This window comes from Lissotriton helveticus, chromosome 2_1 (genome assembly GCF_964261635.1).
Source record: "Lissotriton helveticus chromosome 2_1, aLisHel1.1, whole genome shotgun sequence".
In the NCBI taxonomy this organism is placed as follows: domain Eukaryota; kingdom Metazoa; phylum Chordata; class Amphibia; order Caudata; family Salamandridae; genus Lissotriton; species Lissotriton helveticus.
Genome location: NC_136059.1, coordinates 107305839 through 107325398, shown reverse-complemented (window position 1 = coordinate 107325398; position 19560 = coordinate 107305839). Strand labels below are relative to the sequence as shown.

Genomic DNA, 19560 nt, shown 5'->3' with positions numbered 1-19560 from the left:
CAACTGCTCCTTCGACTCCGCCACCTTTCCAGAAATATGGAAACACGCCGAACTCAGCGCCCTTCTGAAAAAACCAACAGCAGACCCCGCAGATCTGAAAAACTACCGACCCATTTCCCTACTCCCTTTCCCGGCCAAAGTCATCGAGAAAGCCGTCAATAGCCAACTAGCAGCATTCCTTGAATCCAACAACTCCCTGGATCCCTCACAGAACGGCTTTCGAGCCAAACACAGCACCGAAACCGCCCTCATTGCGGCGACCGACGACATCCGAGCACTCCTGGACAACGGTGAAACAGTGGCCCTCATTCTACTCGACCTCTCCGCCGCCTTCGACACTGTCTGTCACAACACCCTCATACAACGCCTCAACAACATCGGCATACAAGGAAAAGCCTTGGACTGGATCATCTCATTCCTAGCCGGGAGAACACAGAGAGACTCCCCCCATTCTACTCAGAGCCCACCAAAGTCATCTGTGGCGTACCTCAAGGCTCCTCACTCAGTCCCACCCTCTTCAACGTCTACATGAGTCCCCTCGCCTCCATCGCACGTCAACACAACCTCAACATCATCTCCTACGCCGACGACACCCAGCTAATCCTTTCCCTCACCAAAGACCCCAACACCGCCAAAAACAACCTTCACGAAGGTATGAAAGAAGTAGCCGAATGGATGAAACAGAGCCGCTTAAAACTCAACTCAGACAAGACGGAGGTGCTCATCCTAGGATCCTCCCCCTCAGCTTGGGACGACTCCTGGTGGCCTTCCGCTTTGGGATCTGCGCCCACACCCACAGACCATGCACGTAACCTTGGCTTCATTCTAGACTCCTCCCTCTCAATGTCCAGACAAGTCAACGCCGTATCGTCCTCCTGCTTCAACGTCCTTCGCATTCTCAAAAAGATCTTCCGCTGGATCCCCCTCGAAACAAGAAAGACTGTCACCCATGCACTGGTCACGAGTCGACTGGACTATGGCAACACACTCTACGCCGGAATTACAACAAAATTGCAGAAAAAACTCCAGCGCATCCAAAACGCATCAGCGAGACTCATATTAGACATCCCGCGCCAAGAGCACATCACCGGTCACTTAAAAAACCTCCACTGGCTTCCCGTCAACAAAAGAATTACTTTCCGCCTGCTTACCCACGCACACAAATCCCTTTATGATCTAGGACCCGAATGCCTCAACACCCGACTGTCCTTCTACTATCCCACCCGCCAACTAAGATCATCCAATCAAGCCCTCGCCGCAGTCCCGCGCATCCGAAAAACCACCATGGGTGGCAGATCCTTCTCCTTCCTGGCTGCCAAGACCTGGAACTCACTCCCCACCATCCTCCGCCTTACTCAGAATCACATTTCCTTCAGAAAAGAACTGAAAACATGGCTATTCGATAAAAAGTAAACCCCTCCCTCCAGCGCCTTGAGACCCTCTGGGTGAGTAGTGCGCTTTATAAATACCTGAACTTGAACTTGAACTTGCCGCCGCTATGCAGGTGCTGACAACCTAGGGAGGAATCTTTTTTAAGTTTTAATGAGCCTCATTATATATTATGGAATATGCCGAAAATAGAGGTCTAAAATGAAAGTTATATTTTAAAATGGACGTTACCTTACAGGAAAAGGATTGTGAAGACAGAGCTCCACATTTAATCCAAGTTCTGGGAGAACTTTTAGTTAAGTTTCTGTTTGTGGAAAAACACAGCTCCATTGCCACTGCAGTCTGCAGAGCACACCAATCAATACCTTGAAAGTTCCCCTTACAGAACACAGGCATCATAACTCTGCTTGAAAGTGTATTTCAAAGGCAGAAAGGAGCCCAGACCTTTGGACCTTCAACACAAACAAATGCGTGCAGCCAGGGAAAGTTAATAAAATGCTCAATTAAATAATAACAATGTAGGAGAAACAAAGAAATGTAGATGTGCGTGCTGCTATGAAACAAATTCTTCAAATTCATTGGCGAAAGTAGTTCCAGCCATAAAAGTGGATGAGAATGTGTAATTAGGTCTTACTCCCCCCAAAAAAAGGAAATATGATGCTCAGCCAATAGAAACAAAGGAGAACTAAAGTGACAGGCCCACGGACAAATAAGAACTGAATAAGAAGTAAAGGCAGGAGGTAAGCCCCTTTTGAGATATATTATGTGCTATAGATTTCACAAGCACAGCACAAGTACTAGGCAGGCGAAACCTGAAAATGAGCCCCAACAAGTATTATGCTTCATTTGCACGCTGACCTGCATCATAATTCATGTAAATATTAGATTAAAATATGCAAACAGCTGCTTTTAGTGAGAGAGACCTTGTTGGTTCACAATATGAGCACTCTATATCTTTTTGTATAAAATGTTCTATGTGTGACAATGTTCAGTGCCTGACACATTGTTTCTACTGTGCCAGGTATTATGGCATTGAACTGTTTGTCAGAAGAAACAGGCCACTAGAACTGAAGATATCTTAATACAATTCCAATTCTGGTGTTATTTTCTGAAATAAGAAAATATATATGTCAGTGTGCAGCTCTCCGTTAAGAACCCTTCACAAGAAGAAAGGTCATTGAAATGGAGGCACCTATTGCGACTTTGGCGGTCCATGGGCTCCTGAATCTGTGGTGGTAGTCCAACTACCGACACACTGCGGGCCCGCCAGAAGTATTCCAAGTGTGGCCGTCGGATCACCACTGAACCGCTGTGACTGCTGCGAATCAAGAATCCTGCGGTCGTCTCACAGCACTCAGAGGCCAAATATGCTGGCAGTGCCAAAGCAGAACTGCAGAGCATATTTTGAGTTGCCTCACTGCCACCCTTTTCATGATCCTTTTTCATGGAGGCACATGTTGTGCCAGCCTGTAAATATACACCCTATGTTCCTGCACGCTGTGGTATGTATGCCACACCATGAAGGAAGGTGCAGGCACTGCTCTGAAAGTAGCGGTCTGTTTGTTAGGCTCTTTTATGAGCCTAACAAACAGCTGCAGGACTGCACGCCACACCAGGAAAAAACTCCTGATCTGGTGGGCGGTCGCACCATGGGTTTTGCAGTCCCATAGGGACTCCCAAACTCGTAATAAGGCCCATATTGTAGATCGAAACTCTCATATACATAAAGGAACAGATATAATCATTCTTATTCCTTCCTTGAAGACCCTCCACAAGATTACACATCAACGTGCTCCGAGGAACCCCACCCCAATAAATATAAATTAAAGCAAAAAATATACATTTAATAAATGACAATAACTATTTACAAAACACAACACTTCGTCTCCCTTAAGAAAAAAAAGAAATGGAATCTAATCAGAAATATAAAAAACAACTATAATAAATATCAGCTAAGTTCCTGACCCTAACTTAACAAAACATGACTTGAATTGTCAATAATTTAAAAATTCAGCTCATTGCCTCTCCTTCTGTGACATCCTTCAAACAATTTTCAGTCCCCTTTTAATATGGAAATTCTTCTTAAAATCATACCTTTTCAACACCAAATTGGACTGCATTGCATACAACTTTGAAGATTTTTAATGGTTCTGAATATTTACATTCTCCTTTTTTCAGCCTCAATTGTTTCTTCACTTTGACCCACATTCCTTCACATATCAATATTTTGTAGCCTCACTCATGTGAACAAACATGTATTTGCACTTCGGATGTGTAATAATAATGTTCTTCCCAACCTCTTCTACTTGGACAGTGGTTTCAGATGCTCACAGCAACCATACAGAATTGCACTTCGTCCTTGCCCGATTTCCTCTCATCACCTCAAATGGTGAAACTTGCAAAGCTTCATGTAATGTTGCTCTATACATCCACACCCTTTTCAACATTTGTATTTCTCTATTCTCTCTCCATTCTTGATCGCAAGTTGTATGACTTTTTTCAGCACCCTTTTGAATACCTTGTTCATACCATTCCTGCTAGGATTATAAAAGTAGGAGGTTCTATATTTTATTCCTACCTTTTCAAAATAATCCTTTGCCAACTTGGACAAAAATTGCACTCCATTGTCATTAACAATTTGCACAGGCAATCCTTCATCTATAACTACTTTATCAAAACCTCTACAGAAACTACTGTTTCCACCATCTTCATCACAGGCCAATTCAAGAATATGCCTGAGACTGCAATCATATATTTAGCTGAAGTGAAAACTGACCATATTATGTCAATGGCAACAGTGTGCCAAAGGTTTCTTGGAGACTATTGGCTCACACATACTAGGTCCTAAGGCTCTCAAAGATTTATCTAAATTGGCGCACCGCACACAATTGCTCACCATCCCTTCTACGCAAATATCCATGGCTGGCCACCAATACAATTTTCACTCGTTTTTTGGTTTTAACAATACCACCATTACCCTCATGGCAGAAGTTCACAATTCTCAATGTACAAGGGAGAACAATATTGTCACCTCTATATACTAATCCCTGAACCACTGATTGTTTGTTCTTAATCACCTAAAAAATGTCTAATTCTTTTAAAATCTGTAATTTCTTTGGCAAATCGTGTTCTACACATCCTAAAATTTGCTGTTGTATAGTAGCTTTTACATATTCCATTTTCTATCTTCAATCTAGCTCTTCCTTCATTATGAATTAGAGCAATCTGAAAATCATCCCAATCATTTTCATATTCCTGTCAGCAGGCATACATGATAGGAAATCAGCAAGAACACTCTGTTTACCTGTCACATACTCCACATTATATATAAAATCTTGTAATCTCATCAACATCCTTGCAATTCTTGCAGATGCACTTAACAATCCTTCCATGGTCCATAGTCTTCTTAAAGGTGTTTGGTAACTGAGCACCCTACATTATTTACTCCACACAAATGATCTAAAACGCTCAAGAGCACACACACAAACCAGAGTCTATTTTTCAACTACTGAAAATGTTTCTTCCACTGGTGATAATGCAACTGATGCATATGTGTTTCTTTGCCCTTTGAATCCACTTGAGAAAGAACTCCTCTCCAGTCCTTTATAGCTTGCATCTACAGTAACAATATTTTGTTATTCAGGGTCAAAACATTTTAAGACGTGGGGCACTCACAATTTCCCCCGTTATATAACCAAACCATTTTTTGCACACTTCTGACCACTAAAATTGTACCTTATTTTTTAAGAGTTGCCTTTTAATATACACTCTAAGGGGGAAACCCTTTACAAATTTTGCATAAAATTCCACAAGCCCAAGAAATGATCTCACTTCATCTTGCCCACTGGGTTTGGAGCATTACAGATAGCCTCTACTATTTTAGGTTTAGTATTTGGGAAACTGCATTTACAATGCAGTCTGAACCATGTTGTACCTTTACAACGTAGTCTTACTCATGCATCAGTCTTTACCACACTGGTTTTTATGACTACTATGGGCCTGATAACTAGGTTGATGGCCGATTGAACCGCCAAGCTCATGGTTGAGGTGCGGTGGCAGTCGGGGACTGCTGCAACAGCACATTGGGACCGCCACAACAGCCAGGGCTCTGCAAACCATAGCAGTGGTGTGGTGTTCTTGGGAATCAATATGCATGGTGGTGCCACTACGGCAGCATCGTGCATATTAAGTTTCACCACTCCAGCCTTTTCCAGGAAAGGTTGGAGGTGGGGAAACAAAGAGTGCCCTACAGGGCCCCCTGTGCAAAGGGATGCAAGCAAGGGGACACAGGATGTGCCCCCCTGTCTGCATGCAACCCCTTTTAAGCACAACATAGACTGCATAGTCCATGCCATGCAGGAATGGCCATAAGCGCTCTCATTGCGGTGCTTTTTCAATAGGCATCTCAACGGGACTGCTGTGCCACCTGCCTGCTAGACAACAAGAAAAGTCGTAATCTGGCAAGCGGGCGGCGGTCGACTTTTCGCAATGTCGTAATGAGGCCCTATGTTCTCAACACTAGTGTCACTACCACGCATTACTTTAAAACTATTTTTGGAGTTAGATATTTAGCACTCATGTTTAATTACTATGTATTTTTATTACTACTTATGTGTTTAACAACTAGTGTCATAACCACACATTTTTTACTACTGGTGTTAGTACTTATGTGTTTTATCACTGGTGTTATTACCACAAATATGTAAGTATATGGGTAAGCATATCAGTAAATATATGTTATAGGTATTTGGTAAATATTAATTTTATAATTAGTTTTTTTATTTGTAAATTATTTTTAGGGAGTGGATGTAAGGGATATAGGGTATTAGGTGGGGAATTCAAAAAATACTTGGGAATTAATGGTTCTACTTTAGTATTATTAATTCTAAATTTTAATAGTTTTAAATTAATGGAAAACTAAATTATAAAATATTTAATAAAAATGCAAAATGAGTATTTCAGGGCGGGATGCTGGGGGTATAGGGATATTGGGTGGGTAAGTGTATTAATACTCAGGTATTATTTTTAATGCTTTTGTATAAATGTTTATTTATTGGGATTGTTTTATATTTATGATAATTTTAATTATTAAAATATTTTAGGCATCGAATATAAGAGATGTAAGGATATTGGGTGGGGAAGTGTAGTAATACTCAGTAAATAATTTTAATACATTAGTTTTAATGTTTGTACATTTTAGTTGCTTTAAATCAATGAACGTTTAAAATTGTAAAATATTTAATAAAGATGCTGAATTAGTATTTAGGGACAGGATGCCACAGATATAGGGGAATTGGGTGAACATGTGTATTAATACTCAAGAACAATTTTAATTCCTTAGTATCAATATTTATGAATTTTAGCTGTTTTACCTTTAATGATAATTCTATTTTATAAAATATTTAATAATATTTTATAATGTGTATTTAGGGATGTGATGTAAGGGAAACACGGTTATTTGGTGGAGAATAGTAGTACTAATATTTATTAATTGTTATAACTTATTTTAAGTTGAAAAATATTTATTAAAACTGTAAAATCATTTTTAAGGATGGATGAAATGGATATAGGTGTTTAGGTGGGGGAATGTATTAATTTAAAGACTTTAGTATTAATATGTAAGATTTGAAATTTAGCAAACATAATATTATTATTAAAATTTTAAATGTTACAATACTATTTAGGGATGCGATGTGAGGGATATGGGGTATTTTTAGGGACATTTATTAATACGTAGGTATTAATTGTAGTAGTTGAATATTAATAATTAAATGGAATGTAAGTAAAAAAGTTGATGTCAATTAAAAATATATACTATATACAAATATATATTATTGAATTTCGAAGACTTTATAGGTTCATTTACAAACATTTATTTGTCAAAATTACACTTGAACACATTATTTGAAAAAATGTAAATGTAATATTTATATTACTTATTAACAATGATATAAAAATAACTACATGTATAAAAATAGTAAATAATACATCTTATTTTAGAAAAATATAAGACATTATGATATATAACATATTTATGAGACATTTTATATGTTATTTTTCTATGGTTTATCATTAATGCATTAAGGAAAATATTGACCATTTTCTTCTTCTAACTCTTCAGTTTGATGCTCGTGGTTGTACATATGTTGCTACAGTTGGTGTAGAGTTGCAGTCCAGATCGGAAGCAAGAAAGATTTGTGGTCAGATAAGGAGAATTTAGTTTACATTACTAAGTATACAGGTGGCTACGTTTACTGGAAGGTACCTGGGGAAGTTAGTGGGATAGTAATATCTTGTGGTTTTTCATGTGTTTGTATCCTATTTGCCCCTTTACACACAGCTCTTTGCGTGAAAGTGACATTCCATGGTTGTTGTTGTGGGTGTTCCCACGCAACACCCATGGAACCTGACACATTTCCAGATTTACAAGAAATCGTAAATCTGAAAATGCGTCATTATGCTATGCCTCCCAGGGGAGGCATAGGGAGGCGCAACAAGTAGAAATGTTTTAATTTCTCCTCGTTTTTTTCCTCTTTCAATGCGTGCTGCATTCTACAGCACGCATTCAAAGAGGACAATGCCTGTGGTGATTGTTTTTGTGCAGGAAGGGGCCCCTTCATGCACAAAAACATACTCCTCATGATGCAGGCATCCTTGCAATATGGTGCAAAGGTGCCTGCGCCGGCTCATTGGAGCTGTTTGTACACCAGCGCAGGGGAGAGCACAGGAATGCGACATATCATTGTAAATATGTTGCGTTCCTGTGCTCTGAAAGTGCCGCAGTGTGGCGCAGCCAAAGGGCTTGCGGTGCCACGATGCAGCACTTTCTTGTAAATCTGCCCCTAATTTCTTTAACCCCTTCCGTGCTCATGACGAGCTGAGCTCGCCATGAGTTGCGCCGCTCGCATGTTCATGCTCAGCTCGTCATGTAACGCGGCTTTTTTTTAAATGCCGCACAGCGCGAAAATAGCCACCGCACGCATGCGGTTAATGAGTTTCTGCTACTGCAGGCACGACATGCTTTCTTGCAACATTCAGCATGCCATACGCACTTTCACTTTCTAAGCAATGTGAATGCTTCTTTGAAATGAAATAGGTCTTGCATTTACAAGAGTTTCAGCTATCTGCATTGCAAATGACAAGGCCTTTTATTTATGTGTTATTATCAAAACAGAGACATAAAAGTCATTGCAATTTACAATGCCAATAGCTTAAACTCTCGCAAATGCGAGACCTTCTAATTTGCAAATGCTTGTTTTTATACTGTTTGTACATCTCTCGGAACGCCTTGAATTCAGGATGAAGATGGTTGTTTTGAATACGGTACTACAGTGTTTTTTTTTTATTACAATTTGAAAACAGTGTTATTTTTTAAGGTGAAGTTTTTATTAACAGCGATTTTGAGATGGGTGGTCTTTACTAATGGCTTTTTCAGGAAATCAAAAATAAATACAGAAAAAAATAAGCTCACACTATTACAATTTCTGCAATACTCCAACACCTGATGCACAGCTGAAGTAAAAATTCTGATAAGACCGCCTTGATGAACAATTCTGGCCAATATTGTGTATCCGTTATGTAATTTAGCAGGATTCATGCTTTACAGGGTTCTTGGAAGATTTGTGATAATTTCTTGTATGTGTTTGTTGATGAAGCACTTGTTTCCAGGCAGTAGAGCCAGATGCCAGGTCCTAGTTTTGTGGTTGCAGACTTGTCACGTTATTTATCAGTCATTTAAAGCCTGTCGCCGTTACGTCACCATGGTCTGCCAGGGTTGCACCATCTCGCCCTGTTGCACAAGTAGACACTAAAGTACAGCTATTTTGAGCAGTTCATGGAAGGGGTTTTTGAAATCTTTCCGTCCTGTAAGGAGAAGTGGGAAGGAGAGTCGAAAGTTGTCATGTCCGTGACAACAACATCCTGTTTCCTATGGTCCTGTTTCTCTAACACGAAGGAGCAGCTGTCAGTGCGAATGCGCCTCTGCCCTTGCACAAGGTGGTAAGGAGTGGGGCAGCTGTCCTTCTAGGAGCTTTCTGTTCACCAGAAGCCTGAACTTCCAGAGGAAGGAAGAATGAGAAATAAGCCGATGTACGTCAACCAACGCTCAGGTTTGGACTCACCAGGTAAGGGAATGGAAAGGGAGTTAGTTACATTTCAGAGTTTGGGAGGTGAATCGGGTGAAGGAGTAGATTCATCCATATCTGAATGATTTTTAAAAAGTCGCTTTCAGAAGAATTTATGTGAGTTGCAATAGTGTGTGATCTGCCAGTGTATTATCGAAACAAAATAAGATTTTTTTTAAATCATGCTTTCTACCAACCAGGAAACCATGGGCTTCATTTACAAGGAATTAACGCAGCGCGGTGCCACAGGCAATTTGGCTGCGCCGTGCTGCATTAATTCCGAAGCACAGGGATGCGTCATATCTACAACGGTATGACGGATCCCATTGGCCGACCTTACTCTGGCGCACAATTTGCTGTCATGTGCTGACACAGGCACCCTTGCACCATAGTGCAAGGGGGCCTGGGTTGAGGAGAATGATTGTTATGTGGAGGAAGGTGTCCTTTCCTGCACCTAAACAATCTGAAATGGCGCTTTGAAACTTCTATTTGTGCTGCTTAATGCAGCACACATAGAAGTTGGAATACTTAATTTTTCTAATGAATGTTATTGTGCAGGAAGTGACACCTTCCTGCACATAAACAATCACAAGCGGTGATTTCCTCTTTCTATGCGTGGTGCAGAATGCAGTACGCATAGAAAGAGGAAACAAGCAAGGAGAAATTGAAACATTTCTCCTTGTTGTGCCACCCCTGAGGAGGCGTAGCATGCTGATTCATTTCCAGGTTTAAGATTTCTCATAAATCTGGAAATGTGGCAGAAGCCATGAGTGTTGCGTGGGAGCATCCAGATCACCACCCATGGCACGCCCCTTTCACGCAAAGTGTTGTGTGTAAAGGGTAGCTTTACCTGTCCTTGTAAATATGGGGCAGCAGGTTGCGCCTCAGGAACATCACAAAAAGTCCCAATATGTTTTGCCATGTTATTACTTCAGAAAAGTGCATAGAAGCTTATATAAGTTGAGCTTGGCGCTTGCCAATTAAAGGCTTGGGCACGAGAGTCAACCTCATGACGAAGTTAAGAGCAAAAGAAAATCCACATAAATGCATTCAGTCACGCACAGAGTCATAGTGTACGGCAACTCACCCAACATGAGAAGAGCCCACCTCTCCTAAGAGTGCCCTATCCTTCAATAAGTATTTTTCTTTAAATGCAGAGCCGGACTGGCCATCCCCGGGTGCACCGCATGGGTGGGGGCCAGTGGGGGCCAGTTTTGGGCCTCCAGGGGCCGTTTTTGTTACACGGCAATTTCTGCAAAATCAGCCCTGTACCAAAATCGGACGAAAACCGGCCCCGGCAAAGAGCTCGACGGCACCTCCAAACCCCCAGCCCCCCGAGTGGGGAAGGGAGGGCCGGCTGAACACTTTGCCATGGCCGGTTGTGGTTCCCAGTCCAGCCCTGTTTAAATGAACATGTTTGCCAGCTGGATCTGCTAGCTCCAAGGACTCAAATTTAATTCTGAGCCTAGAATTGGATGTGTGCCAAGAACGGCCAACAAGGGCACTCCGGTGTCCATTAAGAGGTCTTCATACCTGTACTGATATCAGCAGATATATCTGCCCATTTATCCTATAGCCATTTTGCCAGGGCATCAGGAATAAATGAAATGCCATGGTTCATATATTGCAAGATGGTTTTAAGGCTAAGGCTGCTGCATCTGTCACTCTCTCCAGTTGCACGTGGATTATGGCATTGAGCGCTGCTGGGCAGACAAAGAGAGGAGCGAGAAAAGAAAGAGAGGAGTGAGGAAATCACAATTAGAAAGTGGAGAGACAAAAGGCAAGGACAGATGTAGAGAAACGAAAGATAGGAGAGGTAAAAGAGAGAGAGGAGAGAGGAAAGAAAGAGGAGAGTGAGAAAAGAAATAGTTGAGAGAAAAGAAGGGAAAGGAATGGAAAGAGTAAAGAATGGAGGGAGGGGAAAGAGAAAATAAAGGAGAGAAGGATAAGAAAAGAATAAGGAGCGACAAAAGTAAGAGAAGAGACAGAAAAAAGAGAGGAGTGAGAAGATAAAGAGGAGAAAGAAAAAAGATAGAAAATATAGAAAGGAGAGAAAAAAGAAAGAGTAGAGAGGAGAGAGAGAGAAAAGAAAGAGGACAGAGAAAAGAAAGCAAAGAGAGAGAAAAGAAAGAGGAGCGAGAAAAGAGGAAATAGAAACGAAAGAGAGGAATAAAAAAGAAAAAGGAGAGGGAAAAGAAAGAGGAGAGAAAAACAAAGGAGAAAGAGTAAAGAAAGAGACAGAAAAAAGCGAGGAGAGAGAAAAAATGAGGAGAAAAAGAAAAGAAAGAGTAGAGAGAAAGGAAACAGGAGAAAGAAAGATAAATAAGATAGATAGAGAGCAGAAAAAGGACAAAGACAAAATAAAGAAAGGAGGGAAAAATAAAGAGGCATGAGAAAAGAGAAAAAAAAGCAAAAAGAGAAAAAAGAAAGAGGAGAGAGAGAAAAGAAAGAGGATGTCTATTCTTCTTTCTGCCCTCTCCGCTGCACAGACGGGCTAACACAAGAGGTAACACAAGTACCACACAACACCCCCCACTTATTCAACAATAAAAACAAATCAGTACACTCATCTTCTTCCTCCAGCACATCACAGCACTCCTCTTTCCTTCTACACCATGACACTGATTAAAGCACATTCATACCCACGATTACTTATACTCTGCCATTCTTGCTGCCCTGGGTGTTTGTTCATCTGTACCCTACAAATAGAATAATGACACTGACATATTCCTTCTACCCTCTTTGCAACAAACTCAATAATACGTTTGTTTATTAATATTAAGCATTGTACTGTAGCTGTGGAGTGTCATGCTATACAGCCAACTTTAGAATTAACTATTTTAGATATATTGAATTACACTAATGTTGAACAATGCCAGAACATGATATGAATTTGAAAGAGGTGATGGAATGATTTAATTGTCGCGCTCTATACTACTGTGATATGATGGAAATGGCCCATTGAGTGCACAATTATTAACTGAATACTTTTTAAGCCTAGATGATTTTTTTCATGCATAAATTAAATAATGTTTTAGGAATAGAATCAGGTATCAAATGGAAGAGAACTTCAATTGCCCATTGAGGGTGCAATTTGTTTCATTGGGTATTTGCTTAAGCTACTTAAGGATGCGTGATTGAACGCATGTATGAAACATCATCACTTGTGTCCTCTGAGCGGTAATCCATACAAAGATTTTCATAGATTTCTAAGATATCCCTTCTATATATATTTTAGACATGAATGATTATGCACGATTGGCGATCAACCTTGGGATTGTAAATATTTGTAAAAGATTCTTTTGTACTCTTCTGTTACATTTTTATACGTTTATATTACACTCAAAGATGGCCGCCACGATTTTCTGAGGAAAGGCTATGAAAAGTCATGAAACAGTCTTTGATATCTATGATTGTCACATGATAGGTTTTGGTTTGCATTTAAACTTTGCATTTGTTTGTGGTCGCCAACATCGAAAAGGCTTTACGCCGAAACGCATCTGTAGGTGCAGGGGGCCCACACATTAAACAATTATTGAAATACCAACCCGAGAGTGCGTCAGTTTTTGGCTCGAATCTTGATAAAGTGGAGGAATTTATTGAGGCTCACCACCGCATGGGCAGCACCAGGGACGACTGGTGCGGCCGCGGTGACAGAAGTTGGTTACAGAGACATTATAGTTAGGCTCAAATTTTACTCATACAAAACCATAAATATTCAGCAGTTACAGCTACCTGAACTAACTATAACTTACACCCCCACAATGCACTGTTTATGACCTCATATATTACATCACTGATGACATGGTCAGTGACATCATTGATGACATCATCCAGTGAGTTTGTTTCATACATTTTTTAGGCTTAAAAATATATACTACACTACTGCATAAGTTCAATTACTATTATTTCTGTATAATTAATTAGTATTACTATTTCTAGCACATGTCAGCTGAATGGCTGTGAGACTGTCTGAGTCTGTGTGTAAGTGGCTGTTTGGGTGTGCGAATGGGTATGTGAATGGCTGTATCGGTGAATAAGTGGGTGTGAGTAGCTTTATGGATGAGTATGTGGCTGTGAGAGTTGCTGTATTGGTGAGTGAGTGTGTGAATTGCTGTAGGGTGAGTGGCTGTGTTAGTGGCTGTATGGGCGGGTGAGTGTGTGTGTGTGTGTGTGTGTGTGTGTCAGTGGCTGTGTTGGTTATGGAGTGGCTGTGTGAGTGCCTCTATGGATAGGTGAGTGGGTGTGAGTAGCTGTATGGGTGCCTGAATAAATGCATGAAAGTCTCTATGGGTGAGTGACTGGGTGAGTGAGTGTATGAGAAAGTGAATGGCAGTTTGAGTAGCTGAGTGGGTAGGTGAGTGTGTGTGAGTGATTGTTTTGTACAGTAAGTGGCTGTGTGAGTACCTGTATAGGTGAGCGAGTGGGCATGTCAGTGCTTGTATGGATGTGCGAATGAGTATGTAAGTGGTTTTGTAGATAAGTGAATAGATGTGTGAGTGGCTCTATGGGTGAGTGAGTAGCTTTGCTAGCTGTATGGGTGAGTCAGCAGCTGTGTGATTGGCTTAATGGTTTAATAAGTGGTTGTGTGATTTGTTGTATGTGTGAGTGAAGTAGGTAAGTCATCAACGGTATGGGTAAGTGTGTAGCTGTGTAAGTGGCTGACTGATTGGGTGACTGGTTGCATGAGTACCTGTAAGGGTGAGGGAGTGCCGGTATGAGTGAATGAAGGGGTATGAGTGGGTCTATTTAATGAGTGAGTATACTTGTATGGGTCTGTTAATGAGTATGTGAGTGGTTCTATGAGTGAGTGTATGACAGGCTGTACAGGGGTGTGAGTGGTTCTCTGGATGATGTCTTCAGTGATGTCAATTGAGATGCCATCAGTGATGTCATCATTGATGTCACTGACCGTGTCATGAGTTGTGCGCATTGGGGGAGTGTAAGTGATAGTTAGTTCAAATAACTATAACTGCTATATTTCTACGGTTTTGTACGAGTGATATTTGAGCGGAACTATAAAGTCTCTGTAAGCTTTTGTTTTTTCAGAGAATGTTTACGATTTTTCAATTTATATGTCCAAAGTATTATATCTCTGTAATTTTTTGTTGTTTTAGTTATTTTCTAGTTTTGTTTTTAGTACTAAGTATACTACAATTTATTTATAACACATATTTACTTATCATAAAATATTTAATGTTTTTGTAAGTGTAAATTATCAAGTTTTCTTTTTTTTCTCATTATTTTGTGATTCTGCTGTACCTCTGTGGGTCCCAAACGGACAGGACTACATGTACTGCAATGGATTTGCAAGTCCCAATTCCAGGATATGCCGAAATCTTTTAAATACGTACATCCCTTTACTTTCATCAATGACATCAGTGTGAACATATTTATAAGTATTCCTGTTTTTCAAGAAAGTTTCTTGTTTTAACATTTTCGCTGTTCGGAGAATGTGCTAACCTGAATTGCGAATCCACTCACTGACACACCTAAAACTTGCCTTTTGATTGATTCCTTGTCTGAGCATTTAACAACAAGTCATGAAAGAGACTATTCCTGGATGCTACTGGAGAAACTAGGTGCAGCAGGACAGTCCATCGATGCAGCACCCTCGGGAGAACCATCACCAGTAGAAGCCATTGTAATACCAGCTGTCTATAAAGTCAGATGGTTACTACCTGTACGAAATGCCACATGTTCTTACTATAAAACTGTTTTGTATGGGTGCATTCTTACATAGTGGAGAAGCATTGCTGTTAAATTTATTTTTTAAACAACTAAAAAACACTTATTTCTCCAGTGAAATCTGTAGAAACAGGATTCAGAACCAATGGTGCTCTGCTTTTGTTCACTTTTCTGGAAAAAATAAAACAATGGCTGAAGCTTCCTCTTTCTATCAGGGATGAACATCCAGAACCTGTTGATGATGGACAGGAAGATAAATCACCTGTTTTTGTAACAATGGAATTAAAGACACCTGTGAGCAGATATGCAAAGGTCGAGTAGAATTTGCGCTGCGCCAGAAAGCCTTAGCGCGTGAAATAGCGCGGAGTGATATTTACAACGCAAGGTGTCGCGAACTAGCGCCTACGGAAAACAAGTCTCGCGTCGCACCGCAAAAAAACATGTGCGTCATGCACATCCTTAAAAAATAATCGCACAACACCGCAAAAGGATGCAACGTATTTTGGTGGGAGTCCAAACACAAGAAATGGCAGAGAACCTTCCAGACAACCCATTCCTGTAATGCAGCACTTTGCGTGACTCTTGTAAATACCTGTGCCTACATGGTTTTTGAGCTTTTTGCGTGGGTAACACACCTACACACCCACTCTGCATACATTAAATCAACTTTGGCACAGAGTGATGCAAAACCATTTGTGTGTCATGATAACTTTAAAATATGGCACAAGTACTTACTTGATCCTATCTGAAAATGTGTGTGAGGTTTTGCACCACTTTGTGTCATGCGAGCACTAGCGCAAACTCTTTGAAAATATGCCCCCAAGAGAACTTAAACGTTTAGTTATCTATTTGCTAAGTTTGTGTAGTGTAACATCTATGAGAAGGATTTCCAAGACAGACTGGTAAAAAATATTCTCATGGGACAAGTTAAATGAAAAAGTACACATTAACACAATTATTATACAATGGACACCAAACAATAAACATATAAACATAATAGAAGTTATTAATCTATTTACAAATACAATTTTGTACATAAGTACTTCAGATAGATGAAGGTATGCATTCAAACTAACAAAGACATTCTGACACTGTACAGGATGAGGAGGAAGAGATGCCTCCAGCAAAAAGGAGTAATGAAAACATTTTAGTATTCCTTCATCTGAAAAATAGGCTAGTGCCAAATGTATCTAGTGTGATCTCTCCAGAAAGCAGTTATCAAGACATACTGTGAGAAATATTCCCTTGAGACAAGTTCCATCTGAAAGCAGATAAAAACTATCCAAAAATGAATGTACCAATGCATAATGCGGAAGAAGGCAATACCAATTCTTCGCTCCCCTTTTCTACTCACTATAATTCTAGTTAATGTTGTCATCTAAGCTCCCTTCTAGTTTGCCTTGTACTATAGGGTCGATCAGCTACACATTTTCTTTCAGCGTATATACACTATAATTTTTTTCTAAATATGCTTCTTTATACTACATCCTAATTAATATACCTGTAATATCTGTTTCCCGTTGGCCAGCTTTAGTTTCAATGTCTGTTCACATCTCTTTTCACTGGCACCATGTGCTCTTACTTATACTCTTGTAGTTAAGGAATCAAAGGCCTCTTTTCATATTTTCTTTTGTTATACCACTTGTAAATAGGTATTTTTTAACCCTTTCCATATTTCCAATGAAGAAGCCCAATTTGGTTGCTTATTTCTAGGGAAGAAGCTAAATTTTGTTTTTTGGTGCGCATTTGTAAATCCACCGCGAGGCTCAGTGTGTCCACCCTTGTAACTTCGCAACGGATTTGCGGATCTGATGGCCATGTCGCAATTCAATGTTTTTACTTTCTATTTCTATTTTACTTTCTAAAAACTACCATGATAAAAGCCAAACACTTCCTAATTACCAATGTACTTAACCATTAACACATTTATTGGCTTCTGCGGTGGTGTGAGTCCCTGCGTGGGTTTGTGAGTGGGTGATTCAGTAGATGCATGGGTTTGTGAGCGGCTGTATAAGGGCTTCACCGGGTCTCTAAGTGGGTATGTCTGACAAGGTGTCTGAGTAGGTCTTCAAGTGGATGCGTAAATGTGTGAGTGCATCTGTGAGTGGGTCTGAGAGTGTCTATCTGGGTGTGTGAGTGGGTGCAGTGCTGTCTCTCTGTGTATGACTGGCTGTGAGAGTGTCTGTCTGTGTTTCTGAGTGGGTGTGGCAGTGTCTGTCTGGGTGTCACCGTGGGTGTAAGAGAGTGTGCCAGCATGTGTCACTGGGTGCAAGTGTTTGTATGGGCATCAGACTGGGTATAAAAGCCTGTATCACTGGGTGAGAAAATGTCCATAAAGGTGTCAGAGTCGGTGCGAGAATGCCTTTCTGGGTGTGTCACTGTTTTTAAAAAAAAAGTATATATATATATATATATATATATATTAAAGCTCGTTTTTCCTCCAAGTATCGTAAGAGAAAATACTGCACTCAAGATGGGGGGGGCTCACGCACGACTTATATTTTGCAAACCAAGGAACAAACGTTTCGGCACGGAGCCTTGTTCTGTGTTATTCATGTAATCATAAGACAGTGTTTATAAAGCATTTGTTCAAAAACGGGCAGTAAAATGAAAAAGGGACCAATTGCCTCTGACAAATTCAAGCGCCATTTTAAAGAGGCTAACCATCTACATTACTGCCTATACAGATTAGTCTATACATTTTGTAGATAGTATTTTAACCGTGATCTCAACGTGAACCATATAAAGCGCTTAGATGCGCTAAAGTATTCCGCATAATGTTTGCATTAATTTAGTCATGTTGCGGATCACATGCACAACCACATCTAGCCATGCATCAGCAGATGTCCCCTTTCCTGGATGTCATTACAGACTGCCACTATATATGTGAAATTCATGCTATTTACAACTCTTTAGCAAAACTACAAATTAAATAAATAAAGATCATGATAGTCACTGGAAAATACACGTAATCAACACTATATCTTTCAATGTTAATAAACCAGCAAAATCATTCAAAAATGATAATTATAAAGTGTAAAGTCAATTTTCCAAAAATGGCAAAGGTTTGAGTTAGCAGCAGTGATCAGCTTTTCCTAATCTTCACAATTCATTTAGTTAAGATTTCATCACATACTACTTTTCTTATCCTGTTGCTATCATCATTTACCTAGATGCACCCCTAATTCCTCCCCACAGTTCAGTCCTCTGGGATGCTTCGTTGAGAGATCAATAATGTAACCGAATCCAAGCCAAAATATTGTAGCTTGGTTCTGTCCTTGCAATGAAACTCTGCAAAGTGGCGTGCCACAGGGTATGCAGGATCTGCCTTTACTCTTGCCCTCTGATGTTCTAAAATTCTAATCTTTAATTGATAAATCGTGCTGCCAATGTATTTTAGGCCGCATGGACAAACTAGGCAGTATACCGCGTATGTGGTGCTGCATGTTAAAAATTTTGTGATGACCTTCATCATGGCTGTGTCTGGTACAATATAGTTTAGGACCCTTTTACTCTGTGCGCAAGCCTTGCATCTAGTGCACGGAAAAAAGCCCTTCATCTCTCTCAAAGTGTTAGATCTTTGCTGTGTAACATCAAAATGACTCTTCGCTAGCATATCCTTAAGCGATCTAGCTTTGCTAAATGTCACCAAAGGATGAGGTGGAATATCATCCTCGATGACATTGTCTGTTTTTAAAATCGACCAATGTTTTTTTAAGCAGTTTTTTCAAATGGTTAGCCTCCGAAAAGTACGGAGTGACCATTCTGAATTTGCCCTCGTTGTTACTGGTTGCCTTGCTAGTCTTTCTTCCATCCATAAAAAGTTTCTCCCTTGGGATCTGTCTGAATTTTTGTAGAGCTTTCTCTAAAAGTGCGCAATCATACCCTCTCACAGTAAATCTTGTCACACTTTCAGATGCAGCTCCCTCAAAGTCTTCCTCTCTTGTACAATTTCTTTGTAACCTGACGAACTCCCCATAGGGGATACTCTGAATCAATTTGCTTGGATGGCTACTCCTGTCAAAAAGGACTGAGTTTCCGGCTGTTGTTTTCCGAAAAAGTGTAGTTTGTACGGCATTATCTTCCACAAATACTTTCAGGTCCAGATAGTCCGCTGCCACCGGATTTACTGTACCTGAAAAGTGAAGATTTAAATCATTCTCATTTAAGATCTTGATATACTCATGAGCTGATGCTTGTGTGCCTTGCCATACGATGAACATGTCATCAATATATCTGTGCCACTACACCACCATGCCCAGCTCTCTGCCCTTCACGGTTCTGGGCACCCGCTCCTCCCACCAGTCAATGAACAAGTTTGCATAGCTGGGGGCAAAACAGGTGCCCATCGCCGTTCTGG

General features: G+C 40.3%; 1 protein-coding gene across 4 annotated transcripts in view; it reads left to right on the top strand.

Annotated features, from left to right (window-relative positions):
- Window positions 1-9278: 9278 nt before the first annotated feature.
- LOC144817764 (C-type lectin domain family 4 member F-like) overlaps window positions 9279-19560 on the top strand; it is a 484664-nt gene continuing 474382 nt past the window's right edge. For 2 of the 4 annotated variants that reach the window (XM_078674560.1, XM_078674559.1), the window contains exon 1: window positions 9282-9512. In XM_078674560.1, the coding sequence (XP_078530686.1) occupies window positions 9461-9512 (52 nt within the window). In that variant the 5' untranslated portion in view covers window positions 9282-9460. Of the gene's footprint in view, window positions 9513-19560 lie in introns of all 4 variants that reach the window. The other 2 variants (XM_078674561.1, XM_078674558.1) reach the window with 2 other exon arrangements.